The 26,303-nt window shown below is 42.4% G+C and overlaps 3 protein-coding genes and 1 long non-coding RNA gene across 57 annotated transcripts; 2 read left to right on the forward strand and 2 right to left on the reverse strand.

Annotated features, from left to right (window-relative positions):
• Window positions 1-3,888: 3,888 nt before the first annotated feature.
• Window positions 3,889-16,149, forward strand: LOC126985287 (ribitol-5-phosphate transferase FKTN-like). Of its 50 annotated transcripts, none has more exons than XM_050839977.1 (14): window positions 3,889-4,384; window positions 5,048-5,392; window positions 6,074-6,212; window positions 6,405-6,422; window positions 8,404-8,515; window positions 9,124-9,291; window positions 10,985-11,079; window positions 11,976-12,234; window positions 13,059-13,861; window positions 13,937-14,885; window positions 14,972-15,270; window positions 15,374-15,451; window positions 15,555-15,657; window positions 15,697-16,149. In XM_050839977.1, the coding sequence occupies exons 2-9, from the start codon at window positions 5,060-5,062 to the stop codon at window positions 13,276-13,278; spliced, it is 1,344 nt and encodes a 447-aa protein (XP_050695934.1). In that variant the 5' UTR covers window positions 3,889-4,384; window positions 5,048-5,059; the 3' UTR covers window positions 13,279-13,861; window positions 13,937-14,885; window positions 14,972-15,270; window positions 15,374-15,451; window positions 15,555-15,657; window positions 15,697-16,149. The 50 variants fall into 50 exon arrangements, with proteins under 50 accessions (XP_050695934.1, XP_050695935.1, XP_050695946.1 ...); XM_050839978.1 differs by having other exon boundaries at window positions 14,972-15,245; window positions 15,349-15,451; XM_050839989.1 differs by having other exon boundaries at window positions 14,972-15,167.
• Window positions 9,304-10,978, forward strand: LOC126985289 (uncharacterized). 3 transcript variants are annotated; one of them, XM_050840002.1, is made up of 3 exons: window positions 9,304-9,862; window positions 9,960-10,256; window positions 10,627-10,978. In XM_050840002.1, exons 1-3 carry the CDS (start codon window positions 9,507-9,509, stop codon window positions 10,949-10,951), a joined length of 978 nt encoding a protein of 325 aa, XP_050695959.1. In that variant the 5' UTR covers window positions 9,304-9,506; the 3' UTR covers window positions 10,952-10,978. The 3 variants fall into 3 exon arrangements, 2 of the variants coding, with proteins under 2 accessions (XP_050695959.1, XP_050695958.1); XR_007738462.1 differs by having other exon boundaries at window positions 9,307-9,763; window positions 9,960-10,454; window positions 10,627-10,729; XM_050840001.1 differs by having other exon boundaries at window positions 9,307-9,862; window positions 9,960-10,355; window positions 10,726-10,978.
• A 79-nt stretch (window positions 16,150-16,228) lies between the features above and the next one.
• LOC126985297 (uncharacterized) lies at window positions 16,229-17,558 on the reverse strand. The gene is made up of 2 exons (XR_007738475.1): window positions 16,660-17,558; window positions 16,229-16,566 (listed from the first exon to the last, which is right to left on the reverse strand). It is a non-coding gene; the product is annotated as an uncharacterized LOC126985297 (long non-coding RNA).
• A 467-nt stretch (window positions 17,559-18,025) lies between these two features.
• Window positions 18,026-25,179, reverse strand: LOC126985299 (probable methylthioribulose-1-phosphate dehydratase). Of its 3 annotated transcripts, none has more exons than XM_050840006.1 (9): window positions 25,031-25,179; window positions 22,825-23,222; window positions 22,293-22,449; window positions 21,796-21,956; window positions 21,213-21,319; window positions 20,774-20,884; window positions 20,166-20,257; window positions 18,740-19,992; window positions 18,026-18,235 (listed from the first exon to the last, which is right to left on the reverse strand). In XM_050840006.1, exons 2-8 carry the CDS (start codon window positions 23,201-23,203, stop codon window positions 19,887-19,889), a joined length of 1,113 nt encoding a protein of 370 aa, XP_050695963.1. In that variant the 5' UTR covers window positions 23,204-23,222; window positions 25,031-25,179; the 3' UTR covers window positions 18,026-18,235; window positions 18,740-19,886. The 3 variants fall into 3 exon arrangements, with proteins under 3 accessions (XP_050695963.1, XP_050695962.1, XP_050695961.1); XM_050840005.1 differs by having other exon boundaries at window positions 18,446-19,992; XM_050840004.1 differs by having other exon boundaries at window positions 18,026-18,340; window positions 18,446-19,992.
• Between the last annotated feature and the right edge of the window lie 1,124 nt (window positions 25,180-26,303).

Consider the following 26,303-nt stretch of genomic DNA (forward strand, 5'->3'; position numbering starts at 1 on the left):
TTTTATTTTTCCGTTCAGCATTTAAATTTAATTCCACGCAGACACGTATATATCAATGACCTCCTTGCGATATATATTCTTGGACGCACTCACGAACGTACTCACATGATCATCCGCTCTCTTATCTTCCATATTTTAAGCATTTATTTAATTCCCATGGCGTTTCCTGCTTCTTCAGATATATTTTCTTAATATTCCATCTGTATTTTTTTTTTCATTGGTTCTAATATTTATTTAAGTGTCTCTCTCTCTCGATAGCCATATATATGTAGTTTAATTTTGACCTATTTATAAACTATCAATCAATCAATCAATACATCATTATATTTTGCTTCTCGGAACAACAACAAAAAAAAATCATCATCATCATCATCATCAGCAACAACAACAACAACAACAACAACAACAACAACAACAACAACAACAAGAGGAGAAGAAAATGAAGAAGAGGAGGAGGAGGAGGAGGAGGAAGAGAAAGAAGAGGAAATAGAAGAAGAATTTAATTAAGAACAAGAGGAGGATTTATATTTGCCCGGAACCTTCTAATTTAGCTTCTAATTTAGCAATATCCTTGACTGGGTCAAACTGTAAAAATTCCATATTGATCTGATGGGTAAACTGTGACTGAAGTACGTATTATTTCGTACTTCTTTCTCTTAAAAAAAGTTTTTTTAATGAGCCCGACTTTCTGTTGCTTTTATTTACTGCATCGATGACGTACTGTGAGAATTTGATGTTTGATTGTTTGGACCCCCTGGGCAAGTCCTGACGCACGTAATGAAGCTTTTGGAGTTTAACGCGCAGTTTTCGTAATCAAAACTTCGTTTCCTCGTTCCAACTTTGAAGAACACGTTTGATCTTTGTACCATCTCTCCGCAAGCAAGTTGTGTTGATCAAATCCTCTTGGAGGCCTGCCTGGAGGTTTTGCCTGTCTTCAGTTTTGAGAACCGTGTTGTCAATCTTTGTTTCGTTGCGCAATTTACTAATGCGGTTCACTGCCGTTGATGTAAATAATGAAGAGCACTGGGCTAAGAGCCGAGCCCTGAGAACTGAGCCCTAGGGACGCCAATAGTGACAGGTAAGGCATCCACCAACTACTCTTGTTTGTTTTTACTCTTTTTTCAATACCTTATTCATTTAATTCACTAACTCAATACCTACCTTTTTTTTTTTAAGTAAGCTTTTATGATCTGACCTGCAATTTTTGTTGATCTGGACTTATAGAGACGCTTGACGTCCAGGTAGACTACGTCATAAACAGTACAGGGTAAGGTTATAAGATTAATAGTGATGATAAGCAGTTAATTTTTTATCGGAAGCCCCATTTAATGACCCCAGCCAATGAGTGGCTTTTCAAGGTGAGTCTATTTCTGTTCTAATTATGCCCTTGTAGTAATTACCTACAACTGAAGCTTACTCTAATTAAAATACCAAGCGATTTTTTTCTTCAAAATCGGTGTCAAATTTTGGTGTTTTCCAATCTGAATTTCCAATCTGTGTCGCAAGGACCTTGTCGCAAGGACATGTGAGGAGGAGAATATTTCGCTTGAATACTTTTTTGAGGGAGGGATATATTTTTTATTTAAGTCTTTTCTCAGCTTTATTGATATTGGTTGATTAGTATTTCCATTTTATTTTGTTTTTTTATTTTTGAGTACTTTTAAGGATTCTCATCGGTTTTTATTTTAAAGTTGGTGGTGGGAGGACTGAGGAGGAAAATTATTAACTACCGAGGAAAGTAAAAGGTTTGCTGGTTATTATTGTCGGTCGACTCACCACGTTATTTAATGCTGTTTATTAAAGGTCCAATTCCACTTCTGATCGCCTTTGTCGCTGCTTGTAGAAATCGAAGAGTTTTTCTGGATTATTTCTTGGTTTTGCTTTTCATCATATCTAACGCTTGATTTGCTAACCTTTTTGCTCGTATCCTTGCATGCATCATTGTTGCCTGATTTCAGGCTTTTTTTACTTTGTTTCTTGTTTCATTAAGAAGTTTAATGTTAATTTGCATGAGTGTTTGAGGTTCGCTTTTAAACTTGTTAGACACTTTCTCCTTTATTATTGCAAATGTTTCGAGGGGACAAATGTGTCCTGCTTATTAAGAAGTTTTTTAAAAGCATTAAAGTTTAGCCAGGCGTCCTCTGCATTGCTGCCATCTTATAGTTTATATAGTTTTCCCTCTTTTGCCGTTTTTCTGATTTTGACTTTGGCTTTAGTTTTCCTTTAACTTGTTTTTTCTAAATGTCAAAATTAGCACTTTTATCACCAGTTTGCGCGAGGTTTGTACTCAACGCACTAGTTATGATCTTAGTTACTCTTTATCTTCTATTACAGGTCTAACCAATGCTGGCAATAATGTTCAAGTATGTTATTTCATGTAGTTGGTTTCCGCCTAGAAATTAGATCATTCTTTTCTCTAGAAATTGATCAGGACTCCGGATCTGTCTTCTGTATGGGAGCCTAGTCTTCCAGTCGATATGGGGGAGTAAGTGTTATTCTCCAGTATTCTTACGCTCGCTGTTTCCAAGGATCGCCACAAGACGATTGCCATTTCAGATCGCCAGTGAAGTTACAGATATATTAGGGCCTGTAAGTATTGATTTAAATTGATTCTCAACGTTACTGTTTCTTGTTTTTGTCAGTGTTTTTCGTTTTTGTTTTTTGTAGCTAGGTTGCAAGTAGCTTTACTTGACCCTCTATAGAGTACACCCCTCATGTTTGTTCATGAATATTGTTGTGCTGAATCTGTAGCCTATTATGTTCTATTCGGAAATTGTAGGTGTTTCGTAAAGTTTCGGTTATAGTAATGTATACCAAGAAAAAGCACATCGCAGGCAATACTGAAGTCCATCAAATTTGTTTTTAGGCTATTGTTTGTTACTGACTCCTTATCTTAGGCTGGCTTAAGCACAGGAGTACTGGAGACTCTAATGTTACGGTGTCTGTTGCAGCAGGTGTCTATTTACGGGCGGGAGCGAATGCTGAGACGTCGTTTTGTTGTTGTTGCGGCGTTGCGTACGGTACGGCGTTGAGAAGCTTCCAAATCTGGCTGGGTGATGGGGGGACAGCCAGGTGCTCGTCCTTTGGAAGTCTACTACCTGGCCGTAGAAATCGTTCCAGGTTAAATCCGCAGAAGAGTCTAAACTCGCAGAGCAGGGCTCTGCAGAGCTGTGAGGCTACGAAGGCCTTACTGCCGTGCCCTCATCCATCCATCGTGGTATAATTTCCTGAAATCAAATATTTATATTTTACTCTATACTGCTGGATGGCCTACGGTATCATTCAGCAGTTCGTTCCTCAAATGACGTGTCATGTACCTGAAGAGTGAGTGGTAGAGAGAGTCATTAGAGGCTGAAGCGGCAAGTACAGCCAGTGCAGCGTCAACACCAGCTCCAGGATAACCAGGATTACGCCTACGACAGGGACTCTGCCACAGACTCTGCCACAGAATTCTGCCACTGAAAGTCACCGACAGAGAGAGTCTGTGTTGCTCGTCTCTCCCTCCTCGTCTCAATCCTCCAGTATGGCAAAATTAATAAATCTGGGGCGTAGGATAGGTCTCTCCCTCGGGCGGGGTGGTCTCCTCTCCTCCAGGGTCTCACTACCGATTCCGTGTCCCCCTACCGGTTCGTGGGCATCGAGTGCAGGTGAGGAGGAGGTGAGGGCGAGTCAAGAGGAGGAGGGACGGGAGGCGTCAATTGCAGGGCCTGCACGATGTTGGCCTCACCAGTACTTGTTAGTTCGGTGATCTTCTTCTCGCCAATCTTCTTCTCGCCGTCCTGTTAGCCTCTTTCGTCCTTTTCTGAGGAGTCTTACCACAGGTTATCAGACGGTCGATCGTCCTGAGAAGAAATGACCAGAGAAGGAGGAGGAGGAAGAGAATAAAGAAGAAGAAGAAGAAGGAGAAAGGCGAAGAAGAACAACAGGAACGACAATTAAGAACAAAAATACAAACAATAACAATAAAAAACAACCGTAATAACAAGAGAAAAAAGAAAAAAAGAAGAAAAATTTCATTAAGAACAAAAAAAAGGATCGAGAAGAAGAAGAAGAAAGGAGAAAGGTGAAAAAGAAGAACAGGAACAATAAGAACAAAAATAACCACAATAACAATAAAAACAACCCCCATAACAACCACAATAACAACAATAACAACCCCGCAAATAATAGGCCAAAAAAAAACCCTAACCGGTCACCCTCCCCAGCTTGTAAACAAAAGGGCTGACAAGGTTACATTTTCCCCCTAAATTACCTGTTTTTGCCCATTTCCCCGCTGGTTACCGTCATTTCCTGCACGTAGAAGATAGAGTGATACCAGTAGATTATAAATACACCATTCACAGCGCCGGACATAAGGGGACAATGGCGTGAGAGGGCGTGATAAGTGAGTATGTCAGTATGAGGGAGGTGCTGGCAATGGGGTATGTGACTTAAATGTTTATCTGATGTTTGTTTACTTGTTTATGTTGTTACTTGTTTACTTGGATACCTGACTTGCTTAGAACACGTCTATTTAGTATTTGATTATTTACAACGAGTGTTATTCATTGATTTACTTGTGTTATTTATTTATTGCATTTCGTTATTAACTGACATCATTTCTAACTTGTCCTTTGTTTTAACTATGTCAGACTTACGTGGCAGATAATATTACTGACATACTTACACACAAACATGATTACTTAGATGCTTGACTTTGCCAGGCAGTTCAAGATACACAACCTGAGCATTACTTACACTCTTACTGACAATACTTACACTCCAACCAACAATACTTACACTCCTACCGACAGTACTTACACTCCTACCGACAATACTTACACTCCTACCGACAATACTTACACTCCTACCGACAATACTTACACTCCTACCGACAATACTTACACTCCTACTGACAATACTTACACTCCTACCGACAATACTTACACTCCTCCCGACAATACTTACACTCCAACCGACAGTACTTACACTCCTACTGACAATACTTACACTCCAACCGACAGTACACTCGTAGAAGTATTCCTCTTACCTTCAATTTCTATCCCAGGGTGAAGTCGGGATGTTCGGAATTCGCAACTTCCGCAAGAAAGCCTTCCTGGTGGTAGCCGTGGTGGTTGGCTTCATCCTCCTCGACCAGATCTACCTCCACATTTGGCTCTCCTCATCCGCCTCCACCTCCACCCAGTTCCAGCGGTCGCTCCACCTGGATGATGTACGGCAGCTCCTGAGGGCGGGCCAGGATGCCTCCCTCACCACCATCCTCTTCGATCCTGTGATTCTGGACGCGTGGAATCGGAACTCACATGTCGAGGCGCCGGGAGTGTGTATCTTCCTATGTCATGTGGTCGGTCCGCTTACGTTTGCGATCACTGGTGCGCAGCTGAGGGATAAGGTGTGTGTGTGTGTGTGTGTGTGTGTTGGTTCTCCTTAGCAATGGTGTTTTTCTGTGGTTTTCTTCCTTTTCTTCTTGTTTTTCTTCTTTTTTTCATCTCCACAGTTTTCCCTTTGCAATCGTGTTTCCGTGGTTTTCTTCCTTCATTCTTGTTTTTTCTTCTTCATTCCATTTTTTTTTTTTAGTTACTCATTTATTTCCGTGTCCACAGTTTTCTATAGTACAGCGTCTCCTTGTTTCTCTTTCAGTACCTCATTAATTTTGTAGTCTCACTCTTGTTTTGTTAGTTACCTTACATATGTCTTCTTCTTCTTCTTCTTCTTCTAGTTCCATTTTCTTCTTTTTTTGCCTTCTTTCTCTAGTTTCATGGTAAGTATATCTTCTTTTTCGCCTTCTTCTTCTTCTGGTACCATGGGATTTCTTTTTTTTTTGGCATCTTCTTCCTCTAGTTTCATGGTTGCTACTTCTTCTTTTTTGCCTTCCTCTTCTAGTTCCATGGTACTTCTTCTTCACCTTCTAGTACCTTGGGAGTTCTTCTTTTTCGCCTTCTTCCTCTTCTAGTTTCACGGTACTTCTTCCTCTTTCTAAATCTATCACCTCATATTCTCATAGTTCCATGTCTCTTAACTCTCCTCACGATTATTCCTACACAATTTCACCCATAACTCCGACCCCTCACAGCCTGCATTCCTGTCCCGCCTGGCACAGCTCGGATTCACAGTCACCATTTTTGAGAACCCCGAAGGACAGCGGTCTCATGTCTTCCTGATGCGGCAAGGCTCTCCTCTCCACCTCGTCGTCCTCCACTTGAAACCCGCTGGTGAGTGACGTGGTGGCGGTGGAAGGGGATTTTAGTAGTAGTGGTAGTAGTGGGCAGTTTGGGTATACAGCTTTGCAATGCCTCTTCTATGGTCTGGTATACGAGGGAGGCATAACATTTACTTTCCCATGATATTTAAAGTTCAGTGGAGGTGTCATATAGTGGGTGTGATGACAGTCTTTCTCTCCCTAGATGATATGATGTCTGGTGGTGAGTGAAAGTTCCAGTATTCAATTTAATCATAAGTTGGAGTGTTGTGTGTGTTGGATTGGAAGTTAGTATGCTTAGCGGGAATAACAAGCATGGTTTTAATTGTGTGTTTGTTAGTTCATCTTCAACAGTATTTTTCTTAATGATGTCTGGTGGGGAGTCAAAGTTCCAATATTCAATTTAATCATAATAACAAGCATGGTTTTAATTGTGTGTTTGTTAGTTCATCTTCAACAGTATTTTTCTTAATGATGTCTGGTGGGGAGTCAAAGTTTCAGTATTTAACCCAGCAGTTTGGTGGACCCTGTTTGGGGCTCGCCTCAAAACCCCTAATTCGAGGTAATTGTAGGCGGTGGTGGCATAGAGCAACCCACCATGCATGCCCTGGGTCATTGTGGTGGGTGAGTGATCTTGAGGTGGGCTTATTTGTCATAGGTGGTGCTGTAAGATCATTGCAGACTGAATTAGCTATCCATACAGTAATCACTTGTCAAATTCTCTAAAATAGACAAGTGACTCTCAGCTAGATGCCACGCGTCATGACCGATTATTTTGTAACAAACACTACCCAAAAAGAATGGAGTTTGAGAGAAAGTAAATAATTTTATCGGCTTAATAGTTATGAGAGGAGTACTCTGATATACGTTCCATGCTCTTTTCTTAGTCTCAAAATGCAGTGTGATGTTAACGTTTCTCGGCCAGTTCTCGGCTTTCCCATCACTGAAGCCCACGGGTTAAATTACTCATAAGTTGGGGTATTATATGTTGGATTGGAAGTTAGTTCGTTTAGCAGGTATAATAACAAGCATGGTTCTAATTGTGTTTTTGCTAGTTCGTCTTCTTCATCAGTATTCTTCTCTTTTTTTTTATTTATGTAACAATAACAGTGATTTCCAGTAGTAGTCACAGACCTAGCTATTTTGTTTCCACATTGGCAGTGACGGTTCTTTACGGTGCCACACTTACGCAGATACGATTCCCTGGAAATAGTATAGCCAAGTGTTAAAACCTGCAGTCGACAGTTCCTTTGCTATATAAGTAACCTCTAGTACGACCTCATATAACAACCAACCTGATAGACTGAGAGCAAATCCAGTCCTACCGTTCACTTGCTACAAAAGTCATCTACAGTCGTCCCTCAAATAGTACGGTTTCCAATAGTTTGCTTTCGGTTTTATGCGGATTGTCATTGAAAATCTTTTAAGGATTTTTGAATTTCCCGCTCATTGGAAAATTCAAAAATTCTAAAAAAATCTTCCATGAAAAATCCACATAAAACCAAAACTGGACTATTGGAAACTGTACTATTTAAGGGATGCCTGTATTTTAGAACCTTATACATCTACCAACCTTCAAGACAAAGTAAATCCAGTTGACAGTTCTCTTGCTAAATAAGTTGCCTCTTGTACGATCTCACATAACCAACCTGGTAGACTAGGAGCAAATCCAGTCATACAGTTCTCTTGCTAAATAAGTTGCCTCTTCTACGATCTCACATAACCAACCTGGTAGACTGGGAGCAAATCCAGTCATACAGTTCTCTTGCTAAATAAGTTGCCTCTAGTACAGCCTTATGTAGCTACCACCCTGATAGACTGGGAGCTAATCCAGTCCTACAGTTATCTTGCTACAGAAGTTATCGATAGTAGAACATTCTGTACGACACCTTTGTTTTGTGAGTTACTGTACATGTCTCTTTTTTTAATTTTCTTCTAGTTCCATCTTCTTTTTTGCCTTCTTCTAGTTTCATGGTAGATACTTCTTCTTCTTCGCTTGCTACATAAGTTATCAATAGCGGAACCTTCTGAAAAATTGACCTCTCTTTTGGCTGCTCATAACCTTTGTCTCTGTAGGAACAGCGATTAGCGGGGTTTTTTGTTGCCCCTGAGCTGTTTCTTTTGTTGTTATAAATAATAAAAAAAGAAAGAGCTACCAGCCTCCAAGACACGGCAAATTAAATTCCCTTGTGTGTGTGTTTCAGGGTACTTGCGGCAATATGCGCTGGAGGGCCCCCCGCATAACATCGCCCAGGTCAAGCAGTACATCACCAAGGACTCCTGGAACCAGATGAAGTTTGACCGAGCGTATGAGCGGTGGGTGTCGTCCTAGGGGTTTGGGGTTCAGGTTGGCTGTATGTGTTTGTCGCGATGTTGTTTGTTGTTCGAGTTTCGTGGGTTTTGTTCCTTCTTTTTTTAGTTTCAAGGATTTCTTTTTCTTCTTAGAGTTCTATGGTATGTCTTTCTCTTCTTCTTCTTCTTTGGTATTTCTTTTTCTTTTTCTTCTCCTTCTACTTTCAGGGTATTTTGATTTTTTTCTTCTTTTTTTTTTTCCAAGGGATTTCTCTTTCGTCTTCAAGTTTTATGGTACTTCTTTTTCAACTTTCAGGGTATTTATATTTCTGCCTTCCTTTTCTTCTTCTTCTTCTTCTTCTAGTTTCATGGTCTCTTCTTCCTCTTCTTTTTCTTCTAGTTCAAACCCACATATTCCATCATCATCTCCATATGCATAAACAATAAATTCCTTAGGTACAGCATAATAGCTTGATTAATGAAAATATATAAATCTCCTCTACTTCTTCTTATTACTCTCTTTGTTCAATGTCCATAGTCTCCCTAATGGGCTTGGACGGTTAATGACAAGAAATGAAAATGTGAATGGATATCTCTTCCCGACACACACACACACACACACACATACCTAGATTCAGCACCAAGGACAAGAAGATCGATGGCGTGGACTTAGTGGTGCCAAGTCACGTCGAGTCCTTCCTGACCGACCACCGAAACTCTCACTTCATTTCCTGCAATGAATCACGCGCCGGCTACTACAACCTGAAGTACCTCAAGAACGAATCGCCGCAGGACACCAGGTGAGGCTAAAATACGTGTCAGGGGGAACTTTAACATAGTCGTCCTTGCTGTTGTTTAGTAAGAGAAAGGGACTCGCATTTACATCAGTGGGGGAACTTTAACATAACCGTATTGATGGTTAACCTGTCTGCTGCGATTGGCTTTCACTGGTAGCCTGGTAACATACACTCCCAGGTCTTTCTCTGCCTCTGTGGTGGATAGTGGAGTGTTTCCCATGTGGTATTGGTGTGCTGGATATCCCTTCACTGGTAGCCTGGTAACATACACTCCCAGGTCTTTCTCTGCCTCTGTGGTGGATAGTGGAGTGTTTCCCATGTGGTATTGGTGTGCTGGGTATCCCTTCACTGGTAGCCTGGTAACATACACTCCCAGGTCTTTCTCTGCCTCTGTGGTGGATAGTGGAGTGTTTCCCATGTGGTATTGGTGTGCTGGATATCCCTTCACTGGTAGCCTGGTAACATACACTCCCAGGTCTTTCTCTGCCTCTGTGGTGGATAGTGGAGTGTTTCCCATGTGGTATTGGTGTGCTGGATATCCCTTCACTGGTAGCCTGGTAACATACACTCCCAGGTCTTTCTCTGCCTCTGTGGTGGATAGTGGAGTGTTTCCCATGTGGTATTGGTGTGCTGGATATCCCTTCACGGGTAGCCTGGTCAAACACTCCCAGGTCTTTCTCTGCCTCTGTGGTGGATAGTGGAGTGTTTCCCATGTGGTATTGGTGTGCTGGATATCCCTTCACTGGTAGCCTGGTAACATACACTCCCAGGTCTTTCTCTGCCTCTGTGGTGGATAGTGGAGTGTTTCCCATGTGGTATTGGTGTGCTGGATATCCCTTCACGGGTAGCCTGGTAACATACACTCCCAGGTCTTTCTCTGCCTCTGTGGTGGATAGTGGAGTGTTTCCCATGTGGTATTGGTGTGCTGGATATCCCTTCACTGGTAGCCTGGTAACATACACTCCCAGGTCTTTCTCTGCCTCTGTGGTGGATAGTGGAGTGTTTCCCATGTGGTATTGGTGTGCTGGATATCCCTTCACGGGTAGCCTGGTAACATACACTCCCAGGTCTTTCTCTGCCTCTGTTGTGGATAGTGGAGTGTTTCCCATGTGGTATTGGTGTGCTGGGTATCCCTTCACTGGTAGCCTGGTCACATACACTCCCAGGTCTTTCTCTGCCTCTGTTGTGGATAGTGGAGTGTTTCCCATGTGGTATTGGTGTGCTGGATATCCCTTCACGGTCTTTCTCTGCCTCTGTTGTGGATAGTGGAGTGTTTCCCATGTGGTATTGGTGTGCTGGATATCCCTTCTCGGGTAGCCTGGTCACATACACTCCCAGGTCTTTCTCTGCCTCTGTGGTGGATAGTGGAGTGTTTCCCATGTGGTATTGGTGTGCTGGATATCCCTTCACTGGTAGCCTGGTAAAATACACTCCCAGGTCTTTCTCTGCCTCTGTGGTGGATAGTGGAGTGTTTCCCATGTGGTATTGGTGTGCTGGATATCCCCTCCCAAGGTGCAGGACTTTACATTTTTCTTCACTGATTTGTAGCAGCCACTTTTTGTTCCATTCCTGTAGCTTGGTGATATCTTCTTGTAGGAAATCCACAGTCAAGGGGTTAAGTTGCTGGTGGGTAACTCTTGCAGGGAGGGTCATAGTGGTGTGAATCATGATATGCCAACACTCTCTGGTTCCTCAGGTTCAAGCACAAGGCGTGGAAGCTGCTCGGAAAGGCCAAAACCCTCCTGGACCAGCTCAAGATCCCCTTCTGGCTCAGCAGCGGAACTTGTCTAGGTAGGTCTTTTTTTTATTATTGTTTCCTTTTTTTTGTGCCCTTCAGTTGTCTCCTATGTTGTTGTTGTAAAAGGATCATTTCTCAGTTCTCGTACGCCATAAATAAAACCACTCAGAGCTAATATATATAAAAATGGTAGGCTGTTCTTGATATGGGTTGCAGGAAATCCGTGTCGAGTTGGTATTGAATGATTCATCGGTCTACTTTGCTCTTAAGAAATATTCGCAGGTTACGTATTGGTCGTCACTGGTTGTTATGCCATTTTATAAAGACTTGGAAGGCAGTAGAAAAGAGTTGAATTCCCTTGGCAAGTCAGTATTAAGTGTTGAATCTCTCTCCACTACTCTCAAAAATCGTTTGGTGATTACGTATTGGTTGTCAGCGGTTGCTAGAGCCATTTCATAAGGACTTGCAGGGCTTGGAAGGCATTAGAAAAACCTGTATTCCCTTTGTCAAGTCAGTGTTAACCCAGTAGCAGCGACGGGCCAAATTTGTGGCTTTACCGTGTAGCAGTGACGGGCCAAATTTGTGGCTTTACCGTGTAGCAGTGACGGGCCAAATTTGTGGCTTTACCGTGTAGCAGCGACGGGCCAAATTTGTGGCTTTACCGTGTAGCATCGACGGGCCAAATTTGTGCCGTGATATAACCCCCTCAAAATAGATGATGCATAAACTGGTCACAAATGCGTTGATATATATTATGAAGTGGTTTGTGTGTGTGATGATTTCTTCTCATTATTCTCGCTCAGAGGGACCATTAAGAAACATGATCCCCGCAGCTACCGGGTCAAGCGATGAATCTCTCTCCACTACTCTCAAAAAACGTTCGGTGATTACATATTGGTCGTCAGTGGTTGCTGAAGCCGTTTCATAAGGACTTGATTTCCCTCGGCAGGATTTTACCGTCAGTGTGACATCATCGCGTGGAGCAAGGACGTGGACCTTGGCGTCTTCATCGAAGACTTCAAGCCTTCCCTCATCACCGAGTTTGAGAAGCGAGGACTCCGACTCATCGCAAAGTTTGGCAAGGTGTCCGACAGCCTGGAGCTTTCCTTCAAGGAGGACGAGGTGAAGCTGGACATATTCTTCTTCTACACGGAGGGAGCGACGATGTGGAACGGCGGAACACAAGCCAGGACAGGGAAGAAATACAAGTGAGTCAGAGTTCCCTTTTACCTAACCTAACCTAACCTAACCAGAAAAAAATCCAAGTCAGTTCCTTTCTACCTAATCTAACCTAACCTATCCTAATTTATCTTATCCTAATCTTACCTAACCTAACCTAACCTATCCTAATTTATCTTAATCTAACACAAGCCAGGACAGGGAAGAAATACAAGTGAGTCAGAGTTCCCTTTTACCTAACCTAACCTAACCTAACCAGAAAAAAATCCAAGTCAGTTCCTTTCTACCTAATCTAACCTAACCTATCCTAATTTAACTTATCCTAATCTTACCTAACCTAACCTATCCTAATCTAACCTAACCTATCCTAATCTAACCTAACCTAATCTAATCTAACCTAACCTATCCTAATCTAACCTAACCTAATCTAACCTAACCTATCCTAATCTAACTTAACCTAACCCCTCCTAACCTAATGTCACCTAATTTAACCTAACTTAACTTAATTTTTTTTTTATAGCAGAGGATACAGCTCAAGGGCCAAAAAATAATAGAAACAGTAATGAAAAAAAAAAAAAATAAATAAAAATAAAAAAGTCCGCTACTCATTGCTCCTGTAAGAGTTCAGAGGAGTGGCCGAAAGACAGGTCAATTTCAGGAGAGGAGAGGAGGTGACCTGATACCCTCCTCTTACCTATTCTAATCTATGAACAAAGGCGGTTATACCGATTCTACTGAGGGGACTTAAAAGATGCTAATAAACTCACCAAACATCCTCCTTTGTATAGCTTTAGCATGAGCCTTTAAATCTCTAGTATCACACCCGACTGCACCTTATGGCTCGTCCCCTCAGGTATGTGTTCCCGGCCTTCACCCTCTGCTGGACGGAGTTTCTGGAGCTCAAAGTGCGGGTGCCATGCCAGACGGAGGAGTACATCCGCGCCAACTATGGGCCCAGCTGGTTCACCCCGGTCACCGCCTGGGACTGGAAGACATCCCCGCCCAATGCCAGGGAGAATGGGGTCTGGCCTGAGTCCGAGCTCTCCGAGGTTATTGTTTTGACCGGGACATGAAGGGTTGACGTCAGCTCTGTTCCCGAGGCTACGAAAGGTGAGGTGAGTTGTCGATGGGTCACCGCCCCTTCGTAATGAGTTCCAGGCAGCGGAAAATATTGTATTCCCACGTCGAATTAGTGTAAGGAGTGATGAATTGATCTCCGCTATTCCAGAAATATTCCCAGGTTATTTATTGGTTGTCAGTAGTTGCTGTAGACATTTTATAAGGACTTGGAAGACAGCAAAAAAGAGTTGAATTCCCTTGGCGAGTCAGTATTAAGCGATGAATCTGTTTCCACTATACTCAAAAAATACTCGCAGGTTACGTATTGGTCGTCAGTAGTTGCTGTAGACATTTTATAAGGACTTGTAAGACAGCAAAAAAGAGTTGAATTCCCTTGGCGAGTCAGTATTGAGCGATGAATCTGTTTCCACTATACTCAAAAAATACTCGCAGGTTACGTATTGGTCATCAGTAGTTGCTGTAGACATTTTATAAGGACTTACATGGCTTGGAAGGCATCAGAAAAAGCTGTATTCCCTTGGCGAGTCAATATTAAGTGATGAATCTGTCTCTGCTACTTTCAAGAAATGTTCGCAGGTTACGTATTGGTCCTCAGTGGTTGCTGTAGCCAATTCATAAAATCTCTCTCTGCTACTCAAAATGTTATGCTAGGTTACGTATTGGTCCTCAGTGGTTGCTGTAGCCAATTCATAAGGTCTTCAGAGGCATCATAAAAAGCTGTATTTCCGTGGTGAGTCAGTATTGAATGATGAATCTCTCCACTACTCTCAAGAAATGTTCATAGATTATGTATTTGTAAGCTCCCCGACCAAACACAAAACACGACAAAAATTCCTTCTAAGTGTTTGCTGTTGATGTATAAAAGAGGAAATTTTAGGGAACCACACAGGATATCTCTTTAGTATCTGGTTATGGGTAGAAGAAATAATCTGTGTGGAGAATTCAGTTTGGCTTATAGTCTTCCAAATATGTCGAGGCCGGTCTGACATAGGCTCCCGTGGGTCCTTTCCTCCCCTCTGCTCTGCCACACAGTCCCAACACCTATCCCTTCCTCTCATATGTAAGCTATAGGTAACATATGAGAGGAAGAAATAGGTGTTGGGACTGTGGCAGAGCAGAGGTGAGAAATGGACCTGCGGGAGCCAACACCAAAACGGACTCGACAATTTGGTTTCTCTATAGGTGGTAACAATGACTGTGTTCGACTGGCCCAATGACGTGAACCTTCTCTGCGCTTGGTCCGGTCTTGGTCAGTCAACGCAGCAGCCGTGCACCAAATCACCGCATGTTGTCATCACGCTTAAAGCTTCACTCTCTAGTCTCAAGCTTTATTGTGTTACTGTGATATAATTTGAAGCAGGGGAGGTGCGGACAGTCACACAAGTTTTACAGTATGTTCTGATGTGCCATTCATGTGTTGTATCTCTGGCACCTACACTGTGGGTGCTGTATGAAGGTCATGTATAGGTAAGTGTCTTGTAGAAAGTATTAAGCACCTTGAGACCATTTTGAAGGTGTGTACATGAGATAAAATGCTGGGTGTCGTACGAAGGAAGTCACGTGCAGATCAGTAATGTGCAGTAATGAGAGCATTTTGAAGGTGTGTACATGAGATAAAATGCTGGGTGTCGTACGAAGGGAGTCATGTGCAGATCAGTAACGTGCAGTAATGAGAGCATTTTGAAGGTGTGTACATGAGATAAAATGCTGGGTGTCGTACGAAGGAAGTCACGTGCAGATCGGTAATGTGCAGTAATGAGAGCATTTTGAAGGTTTGTACATGAGATAAAATGCTGGGTGTCGTACGAAGGAAGTCACGTGCAGATCGGTAATGTGCAGTAATGAGAGCATTTTGAAGGTTTGTACAAGAGATAAAATGCAGGTTGCCATACGAAGGGAGTCATGTTTAGATCAGTAATGTTTAGTGGAAAGTTTTAGGAACATTGAGAGCATTTTGAAGGTTTGTACATTTGAGATACAAGCAGGTTGCCATACGAAGGGAGTTATGTTTAGATCAGTAATGTTTAGTGGAAAGTTTTAGGTACATTGAGAGCATTTTGAAGGTTTGTACATTTGAGATACAAGCAGGTTGCCATACGAAGGGAGTTATGTTTAGATCAGTAATGTTTAGTGGAAAGTTTTAGGGACATTGAGAGCATTTTGAAGGTTTGTACATTTGAGATACAAGCAGGTTGCCATACGAAGGGAGTCATGTTTAGATCAGTAATGTTTAGTGGAAAGTTTTAGGAACATTGAGAGCATTTTGAAGGTTTGTACATTTGAGATACAAGCAGGTTGCCATACGAAGGGAGTCATGTTTAGATCAGTAATGTTTAGTGGAAAGTTTTAGGGACATTGAGAGCATTTTGAAGGTTTGTACATTTGAGATACAAGCAGGTTGCCATCTGAAGGTTTGTACATTTGAGATACAAGCAGGTTGCCATACGAAGGGAGTCATGTTTAGATCAGTGTGTAGTAGCAAGTTTAGAACACCTTAAGAGCATTTTAAAGGTTTGTACATGAGAGATAAAATGCAGGTTGTCATATGAAGGGAATCACATGTAGATTAGTGTGCGGTGGAAAGTCTTAGGCACCTTGACGGTTTGTACATGTGAGATAAATGCAGGTTGCCCCGTGCAGCCCAACACAAGGACGAGGTTGATTGAGGAGGCTGTGGCACGCTCCGGGGACGTCCTATCATTAGTATCGCAAACAAATTTACTGTAGTTTCAGATTCACTAAATATCTGTATAGTGCAGCACTTTATAAAGACTTCCTTGGCTGTTATAAACTCTGCTTGCCTCAAGTGTAAACATTTGTATAGCTTGTTGAGCCATTTTGATAAATAAATAATTCTAATGACTCACCTTCATTTCCTTTATAAAACACTTCCTCTACTTTTTGGATCAAGGCAGAAGGGTAAAGGTTCATGAAGAAGCAATGTAAAGCAGTAACTTGTTATCGTTGAGCAAAACTTGAAGACTGACATTAACTCAGTACATGTTTAATACTTCATGAAAGAATATGGAAGGTTTTCTTTTAACTGTATATATAATATTATAAATTAATGCTTCTATACTTGACATTAAGGGCAGATGTCTTACATGTACAAGGCGGTGCAGGACACACACAAAATGCACCTATGCTTGTGGGGACACACACACACACACACACACACACACACACACACACAGCCCTGAAGGAGGAACCACTTTTGAAACTAACAGTATAATCACTTTGCAGTCACACACACACACACACACACACACACACACACAGCCCTGAAGGAGGAACCACTTTTGAAACTAACAATATAATCACTTTGCAGTCACACACACACACACACACACACACACACACACACACACACACACACAGCCCTGAAGGAGGAACCACTTTTGAAACTAACAATATAATCACTTTGCAGTCACACACACACACACACACACACACAAGCCACTCAATGAAGGTCAAATTACACGTCAGTCTTTCATCTTCTAGTATAATGCCCTCGGGCTTTAAGATACAAAATATTTAAATTAATATTATCAATAACAATTTTTCACAGGGAGCAATAACGTATCACCATGTGTGTTTATAAGCACACAAAAATAAAAACAGTAAACCAGACACAGAAAACAGTGCAAAATCTGTCCCTGATCTCCCAGCATTGGTAACACTGCGGTGCCAGAGCTGCAAACATTAGGAAAGGAACTGAGCAAGGGAGTGCCTCTGACAACGGGGTTCAAACAGGCGGAAGTATATTGTTTGGGATCTAAAAACTCGCCCTCAAATGTCACATACCAACCAACATGTGACTGGTATGACAACAATAGTACTCTGAAGGGGCTCAAACAGGCTTCAGTATTTTGTTTGGGATCTAGAAACTCGCCCTCAAATGTCACATACCAACCAACATGTGACTGGTATGACAACAATAGTACTCTGAAGGGGCTCAAACAGGCTTCAGTATTTTGTTTGGGATCTAGAAACTCGCCTTCAAATGTCACATACCAACCAACATGTGACTTTGGTATGACAACAATAGTACTCTGAAGGGGCTCAAACAGGCTTCAGTATTTTGTTTGGGATCTAGAAACTCGCCTTCAAATGTCACATACCAACCAACATGTGACTGGTATGACAACAATAGTACTCTGAAGGGGCTCAAACAGGCTTCAGTATTTTGTTTGGGATCTAGAAACTCGCCTTCAAATGTCACATACCAACCAACATGTGGCTTTGGTATGGCAACAATACTCTGAAGGGGCTCAAACAGGCTTCAGTATTTTGTTTGGGATCTAGAAACTCGCCTTCAGATGTCACGTACCAATCAACATGTGACTGGTATGACAACAATACTCTGAAGGGGCTCAAACAGGCAGAAATATATTGTTATGCATCCACAAACTCCCCTTCAGATGTCACGTACCAACCAACATGTGGCTTTGGTATGACAACAATAGTACTCTGAAGGGGCTCAAACCGGCGGAAATATATTGTTACACATTCACAAACTCCGCCTTCAGATGTCACATAACCACCAACATGTGACTTTGGTATGACAACAATACTCTGAAGGGGCTCAAACCGGCGGAAATATATTGTTAAGTCCACAAATTTTAAGACATGTCACTTAACCAAGAACACACATTTGACAAGACTTTCGTGGAATTCTGGGCATTTCCTGGAGTTTTATGACCCTGGTGGTAGTTTGACCCTTTCCTCTGTACCATGAACCTAAGAAACACACATTTGACAAGACTTTCGTGGGAATTCTGGGCATTTCCTGGGGTAGTTTTATGACCCTGGTGGTAGTTTGACCCTTTCCTCTGTACCATGAACCTAAGAAACACACATTTGACAAGACTTTCGTGGGAATTCTGGGCATTTCCTGGGGTAGTTTTATGACCCTGGTGGTAGTTTGACCCTTTCCTCTGTACCATGAACCTAAGAAACACACATTTGACAAGACTTTCGTGGGAATTCTGGGCATTTCCTGGGGTAGTTTTATGACCCTGGTGGTAGTTTGACCCTTTCCTCTGTACCATGAACCTAAGAAACACACATTTGACAAGACTTTCTTGGGAATTCTGGGCATTTCCTGGGGTAGTTTTATGACCCTGGTGGTAGTTTGATCCTTTCCTCTGTACCATGAACCTAAGAAACACACATTTGACAAGACTTTCGTGGGAATTCTGGGCATTTCCTGGGGTAGTTTTATGACCCTGGTGGTAGTTTGACCCTTTCCTCTGTACCATGAACCTAAGAAACACACATTTGACAAGACTTTCGTGGGAATTCTGGGCATTTCCTGGGGTAGTTTTATGACCCTGGTGGTAGTTTGACCCTTTCCTCTGTACCATGAACCTAAGAAACACACATTTGACAAGGCTTTCGTAGAGTTTGTGGGCATTTCCAGGGGTAGTTTGACCCTTCCTCTGTACCATGAACCTAAGAAACGCACATTTGACAAGGCTTTCGTAGAGTTGTGGGCATTTCCAGGGGTAGATTTAAGATCCTGGTGGTAGTTTGACCCTTTCTCTGTACCATGAACCTGAAGAAACACTTAATAGAACCCAGTTGACCCCCTCTTTGACCTTTAGAAGTAGATGATGTGTGGGGCGAAGTGTCTTACAATACCAACCAGTGTCGGAATCTTTACCATATAACATCCCATTCTCAAAGCACTAATATATCACCTGCAAAAATGTCGTTCTAAGAGACACTCGTTAAAATAAAAGGAAGTTAAATAGATCATACTTCTAAAATGTGGAGAAAATAACCCACATTTGAATATAGTCACAAAATTATCCAGCAGACAATGAACCGTGCGGCCTCAGAGTGCTACCTTAGAGACGGACGTATGTAAGGAAAGTATGGAGGGAAAAAAGGAGATAGCGAGAGGAGATGAAGAATTGGAGAGAAGAGAGAAATGAGAAGATAAACAAAGAGGAGAGAGATAGAGAGAAAAGAGACGAACGTATGTAAGGATATTAAGAATGGAGAGGAGGAGATAGAGAATGATAGAGGCTAAATAGAGAGGAGGGATGAAGAAGGAGAAGGAAAAGAGAGACAAGAGAGATGAATAGATAAGGAAAGAGAAAAGAGAGAGAGGGAGGGAAAAAGAGAGAGAGATGAAGAAAGATAAAGGAGAGATGGAGAGAGATGGAAAGACAAAGAGGAGAGAGATAGAGAGAAAAGATATGAAGAATGAGAGAGAGAGAGAGGAGAGATAAAAAGATAAAAAGAGAGATAGAGAAAAGATAAGAATGCCAGAGAGAGAGAGAGAGAGAGAGAGAGAGAGAGAGAGAGAGAGAGAGAAATAACCAAATACCAAGGCACCAACACCAGGGAACTCAACAACAACAGGGAGGGACATGTCAACAATCTACAGCTACAGGAAGAGGAAGCAACCAGTGACAGAATAAACGTAACAGCTAGTCATTGTACTTAGGTATTTATCACCATCCACAATCCTGCCCTTGTGGTGGGAGCAGAACGCACAGCCACCACCAGTAACCTTGTGTGTCGCCTATCAGAGCGGACGGCCGTGAGTGTGGTGGTGGTGGTGGTTCCCTGCTCCCCGGCCACCCCTCCCTCACTTTCCATTCACCTGCTCCTGTGTGCCTGGGGCCTTCGACGGGTCTAAGCCCATCTTGGTCATCTGCACGGCGATGTCGAATAGATAGTCGTAACACTCCGTCCTGTACAGGGAAGAATAGGGAGGTTGTGAGGGTGTGTGTGTGAGTGTATGTGTTGTGTGTTGTGTATCGAGAGAAAGAGGGACATAGACAAACATATATAGGTATTTCAAACACGTAGTCATAAAAAAGACTAATAACTTCAACAAACAGGAAAAATGCAAAGGTTCACTAACATAGTCTTGGCTTGCTCCCAGGTGTCGCCCCAAACGTACAGGCCGTGTCTCCTCACAAGCACTGCGTTGGTGTCTGGGTACAGCTCGATGGCCTGCAGAAGAAGAGGTAGAAGAGGATTTTAACTAAGGTCGTAGAAGAGGATGTTAATACTAATGAGACTTTCTATACAACAAAGTGAGGTCATTCTCTGTTGATTTATACCATAAGGTGCTGGCTATCATGTGTTTGACGATACCCTAAACTTAACCTAACAAAAGCCCAAACAGTCACTATAGGCCTTGACTCAGAAAATTCATATATGCTTCCTTACTAATGAGACTTTCTATACAACAAAGTGAGGTCATTCTCTGTTGATTTATACCATAAGATGCTGGCTATCATGTGTTTGACGATACCCTAAACTTAACCTAACCTAACCTAACAAAACCCCAAACAGTCACATATGCTGCCTTACTAATGAGACTTTCTATACAGCAAAGTGAGGTTATTTTTAGTTGACTTATACCCTTTGCAACTATATACAAGCCCTTCCTACATCACCCTTGACCCTACCATCTACCACCTCCTCCTCCTCCTTCACAGCCTCCCTCTCTCTCTCCCTCCTTACCTGTGCCATGCTGTCGCTCAGGTCATGTTCAAAGGGTGTGTTCTCGATGATTGGGACCACCAGCTCCTCGTCGTACCTCATCTGCTGGTTCTTGGATGCATTTCTGATCCCCTGCGGAGGATAACATCAAGTATAAAACATCGACAGTCATCCTTATGCCTTCAGTCTGTCTTATTTCGTTTATATTCATTGATTTTTTTATTTTACAGCTAAGGAAACAGCTCAAGGGCAACAAAAAAAGGGGTAAAAAAAAGCCTGTTAATTGCTGTTCCCACAAAGACAAAAGTAATGAGAGGCCAAAAGATTGATTGATTGCTTTGTTTATCTGTATTTTCATCGTTTCTCTTAATCAATCTCTTCCGCTATCTGTCTTTCTCTAATCACAAATATAATGCAGTGGTATTTTCCTTCACTCTCTCTCCCTCTCGCTCGCTCTCACCTTGATCATCTCGAGGTGTGTGACCCTGAACTCGGTGCCGGGGAAGGCCAGTGTCGCCATCACCGCGTTCTTCGAGTGTGTGTGTATGACAGCTCCGGCATCACGGACTGAGGAGGAAGGAAGTACGGATGTTAACTCCATGACTGCGGATTTCCTAACAGAAGACATCGCCAAGCTACAGGAGTGGAGCAAAAAGTGGCTGCTATAATTCAGTGAAGAAGACTGTAAAGTCCTACACCTTGGGAGGGGATATCCAGCATACCAACACCACATGGGAAACACTCCACTATCCACCACAGAGGCAGAGAAAGACCTGGGAGTGTATGTTACCAGGCTACCAGTGAAGGGATATCCAGCACACCAACACCACATGGGAAACACTCCACTATCCACCACAGAGGCAGAGAAAGACCTGGGAGTGTATGTTACCAGGCTACCAGTGAAGGGATATCCAGCACACCAATACCACATGGGAAACACTGCACTATCCACCACAGAGGCAGAGAAAGACCCAGGAATATATGTGACCAGGCTACCAGTGAAGGCCAAATCTGTGCCAACTGCAGCGGACAGGTTAACTCACTCTTGTAGGCCAGGAGGAAGAGGGGAGTGCACTGGGACTTGGACAGGTTGAGGTCGCTGAGAGGCCCCTCCAGCTCGTCCCCATCCAGGTTGATGACAAAGAGGTCGTCAGGATGCAAGCGCTCCTTCTGCACCCCCGATGGAGCGACGTAGATGTTCTCCCTGCGATGATGAGGATGGAAAGGGCGATGAGTGGTGGAGGAAAGAGCAGAACGGAATGATGGAAATAAATGAAGGAAGGGAGAAAGGAATGAATGAAGGAGAGAAAGAGATAAAGAAATGAGAGTAGTAGTAGTAGTAGTAGTAGTAAGTAAACAAAGGAAAAGGAGAAAGGATGAATGAAGGAGAGAAAGGGATAAAGAAATGACAGTAGTAGTAGTAGAAGTAGTAGTAGTAGTAGTAGTAGTAGTAGTAATTAAATTTTCACAATCAACATTCTTTCCACTATCATCACCACCATCACTAAACCAACAAACACACACACACACACACACTCACCCGTTCTTAATGCTGATGCCCCCGCCAGTGCCGCTCACCCACCCCATATTATAGAACACCTGCCCCAGCTCGCAGATCAGCTCCGCCGTGCTCTTCTGGCCACGGCGGTTGCTCAGCAGTCTAGGGCGGCCCAGAGGCTTTCGGGCAACCCACGCTCCTGGATAGAGACAAGGGGTACGCGCTTACTTACTGGTTCTTAATGATCTTACTCTATAGACACTAGACAAGATTAGATGTAAAAGGTAGATATTTCTTAGGTGATTTTGAATATAAGAGAGACAGGAATGACCATGAGAATATGACATAAGGAGTTAAGGAACTTAAAAGACAGATGTACAGAGAGCTTCTAAAATCTCTCTCTCTCTCTCTCTCTCTCTCTCTCTCTCTCTCTCTCTCTCTCTCTCTCTCTCTCTCTCTCTCTCTCCCTAGCAGCTTCCCTTTCTTCTTTCCTGCCTCCTTCACCACCTCTCTCTCTCTCTCTCTCTCTCTCTCTCTCTCTCTCTCTCTCTCTCTCTCTCTCTCCACTACTCACCACTATCCAGAGACTGCCCTTTCTTCCTCCCTGGCTTCTTCCGTCCCTCCTGCTGGTAGTTCTCGTCGCTGCCGGAGTCGTCCAGGTAGCGTGAATTCCTCTTCCTCTTCCTCTTGCTGCTCAACACCGCACTCGGCCCCTGCCTCGGCGTGTTGGTGGACTTCCTCGGCCGGCCTCTCGATCGCTTGGGCGTGACGGTGGGCTTTGCTTCCTCCTCCTCCTCCTCCTCCTCTTCCTCGTCTTCCTCCTTCTTCACCTCTGTCTCACTCTCTGCCTCTGCCTTCTCCTCCTCCTCCTCCTCCTTCTGCATCTCCGCGTCGCTCTCCTCCGCCTCCTCCTTGGACAGTGCTGAGCTTTCGTCGTCACTCACCCCAGCCATGGTTGTTTTAGGGGCAAACCTGAGAAAAAAAGGAGAATTGGTATTTTTGCTGCGGCGAATGTAGAGGAAGTTGTGATGGTGGTAATGGTATTGTTATCATTATTATTATTATTATTATTATTATTATTATTAGTAGTAGTAGTAGTAAGAGGAGGAGGAGGAGGAGGAATGAGAAAGTAGATTTTACAATTACAAACTACTTTCACTTGACTACATATAAGAAAAAAAATAAATGTGTATGAAGAAAATATGATAAAAGAAAGTATATAAATTTGACAAGACGCCTGGCTCTATTTTTCCGGGGCATAATAAATAAAGGTGCTTACTGAGAAGGATCCCACCCCATTTATACTGCCTTAGTAAGAATAACAATAACCAACATATAAACAGGTCTTGAACAGGCAATTTATGAGGGTAATCACCATTGTAGTCTACCTGGTTACCCTTCATACCCTGCACATATTCACCATTAATTCACAGAGGCATAGGAACAGGTGATGGACAGGTAATGACACACACACATAGGTAATACAAAGGTTAATTAGGAAGGTACCCAATATTGCTGTTGTCTAATTAACTTTGTATCTTGAAATAATTTGCTTACCAGTGATTCAAAGCTGCATAGGAACAGGTAATGGACAAGTTAAGGAATAGAAACAGGTGATGGACAGGTAATGACACACACACATAGGTAATACAAAGGTTAATTAGGAAGGTACCCAATATTGTTGCTGTCTAATTAACTTTGTACCTGGATATAATTTGCTTACCAGTGATTCAAAGCTGCATAGGAACAGGTAATGGACACGTTAAGGAATAGAAACAGGTGATGGACAGGTAATGACACACACACATAGGTAATACAAAGGTTAATTAGGAAGGTACCCAATATTGCTGTTGCCTAATTAACTTTGTATCTTGAAATAATTTGCTTACCAGTGATTCAAAGCTGCATAGGAACAGGTAATGGACACGTTAAGGAATAGAAACAGGTGATGGACAGGTAATGACACACACACATAGGTAATACAAAGGTTAATTAGGAAGGTACCCAATATTGCTGTTGTCTAATTAACTTTGTACCTGGATATAATTTGCTTACCAGTGATTCAAAGCAGCATAGGAACAGGTAATGGACAGGTAAAGGAAAGGTTAACATACACAGGTAATGACACACACACACACGCACGCACACAGGTAAATGAAATGTTGTTGTTGTCTAATTAACTTTGTACCTTGAAATACTTTTGCTTACCAGTGATTCAAAGCAGCATAAGAACAAGTAATGGACAGGTAGAGGAACGGTTAACATACACAGGTAATGACACACGCACACAGGTAATGGAAAGGTTAATTATGAAGAAAAAATAAGAAAAAGGAAAAGAAAGCAGAAAAATATAAAGGTGATGCGAGTCGTATAGAAGAGTTCATTAACACACACACACACACACACACACACACACACACACACACACACACACACACACAGGTAATTGAAAGGTTAATTGCGTGGGTGATCCTGTTGCTACCTGGCTACTGGGACACCGGGCAAGGCTTCTCCATCTCTCCTCCATTATTACCCTCGGGCCTGGGAGTGGAGCCATGAATAATTAACAGCCCCGCCATGACCGTCCCGCCGCCACCATTAACCCCATGCGAGGTCATTTTAATTAAAAGGAAAATATTAATTACGGTTGCCATGGCGGGAGGGAAGGGAAATACTGCGTGCAAGTCCCGTTAACATGTTTTTTTGGAGTCCCCGTGTCCGCCATGATAACCTGAGATGGAAATGTGGTCATGGTAAACGTGGGAGTATTAATAAATTACCTGGAGGATGAAAATGAGGAGGAGACACGACGAAGGTAAGGCTGCCTAGTGTTGACGCAGGGCTGCCAACCCTCCCGATGGCCGCCTTGAAGTCAAATGTACGATAAAAGACAAAGGAATACGATACTCAGATCAGGTTGAATTCTCCTCCCTACTCGCACTAAGCATCAGTAATCGACGGTTTTAGTGATGATTGCACCTGACTTTTTGCTTTGTGAGTAAGTGCGACGCCTTGGAGTTAATAAATGGGATGTGTAGATTAATGAGTACGACAATCTGGTACCGTGGCTTGAAACTTTAATGGCACGCGCTTGATCCACCTCGGGCACTCACTCAAGCATACAGGAGTCACTAACCTTTCCTCCATGACCGGAAAAAAGACATATTTCAGCATTAACAGTAAAAGATGTACCTATGAATGTGGTCTCGTTTATCTTTGTTCACGTGTATAGGCCTACTTGAGATAAGATTTCGATAATTCCTTCAATATTTCCTACTTCACTTGATCCTGCCCTTCTGTTTCTATTTGCTAGCAACATTTATATATATTCTTATCATTGTCATCGTTTTTTTTATTTATTTTTCCTTACTTCCATATCAGAAACACTACCGTACTTCTAATTAAAAACCTTTGCATTCATATCTATATCAATTAATCAGATGGCTACATTTATATATTTCTTTATTGATTGTCTATTGTTTTTATGTCATCGAATTTTTTCCTTACCTCCATATTCAAAACTATACTTAATGCAACCTTCATTCTGCTATTGTAACTATTTCTATACGCTGGCCACATTTATATATTTCCTTAATTATAACTTCATGGTAGACATCTTTCTTGTATGCACACACACAAAAAAACTAATTCAATCTATCTATCATCTACTTCCAAAGGTCAAATAGATCTGTTGGATTCTATAATGGGTGTTTTATAGGTTTATGGTACAGAAGAAAAGTCAAACTACTCCTGGAAATGCCCCAAACTCCTACGAAAGCCTTGTCAAATATGTGAGCTTGTGTGTCTAAAGAAAGGTCAAACTTCTGGAAATGTCCCAAACTCCTACGAAAGCCTTGTCAAATATGTGAGCTTGTGTGCCTAAAGAAAGGTCAAACTACTCCTGGAAATGCCCCAGACTCTTCCGAAAGCCCTGTCAAATATGAGCTTGCATGCCTGACAGAATGATGTGGGTGTTTTTTTAAGTTCATGATACAGAAGAAAGGTCAAACTACTCCTGGAAATGCCCCAAACTCCTCTGAAAGCCCTGACAAA

The sequence above is a fragment of the Eriocheir sinensis genome, chromosome 59 (genome assembly GCF_024679095.1).
Source record: "Eriocheir sinensis breed Jianghai 21 chromosome 59, ASM2467909v1, whole genome shotgun sequence".
NCBI classification, from domain to species: Eukaryota; Metazoa; Arthropoda; class Malacostraca; order Decapoda; family Varunidae; genus Eriocheir; species Eriocheir sinensis.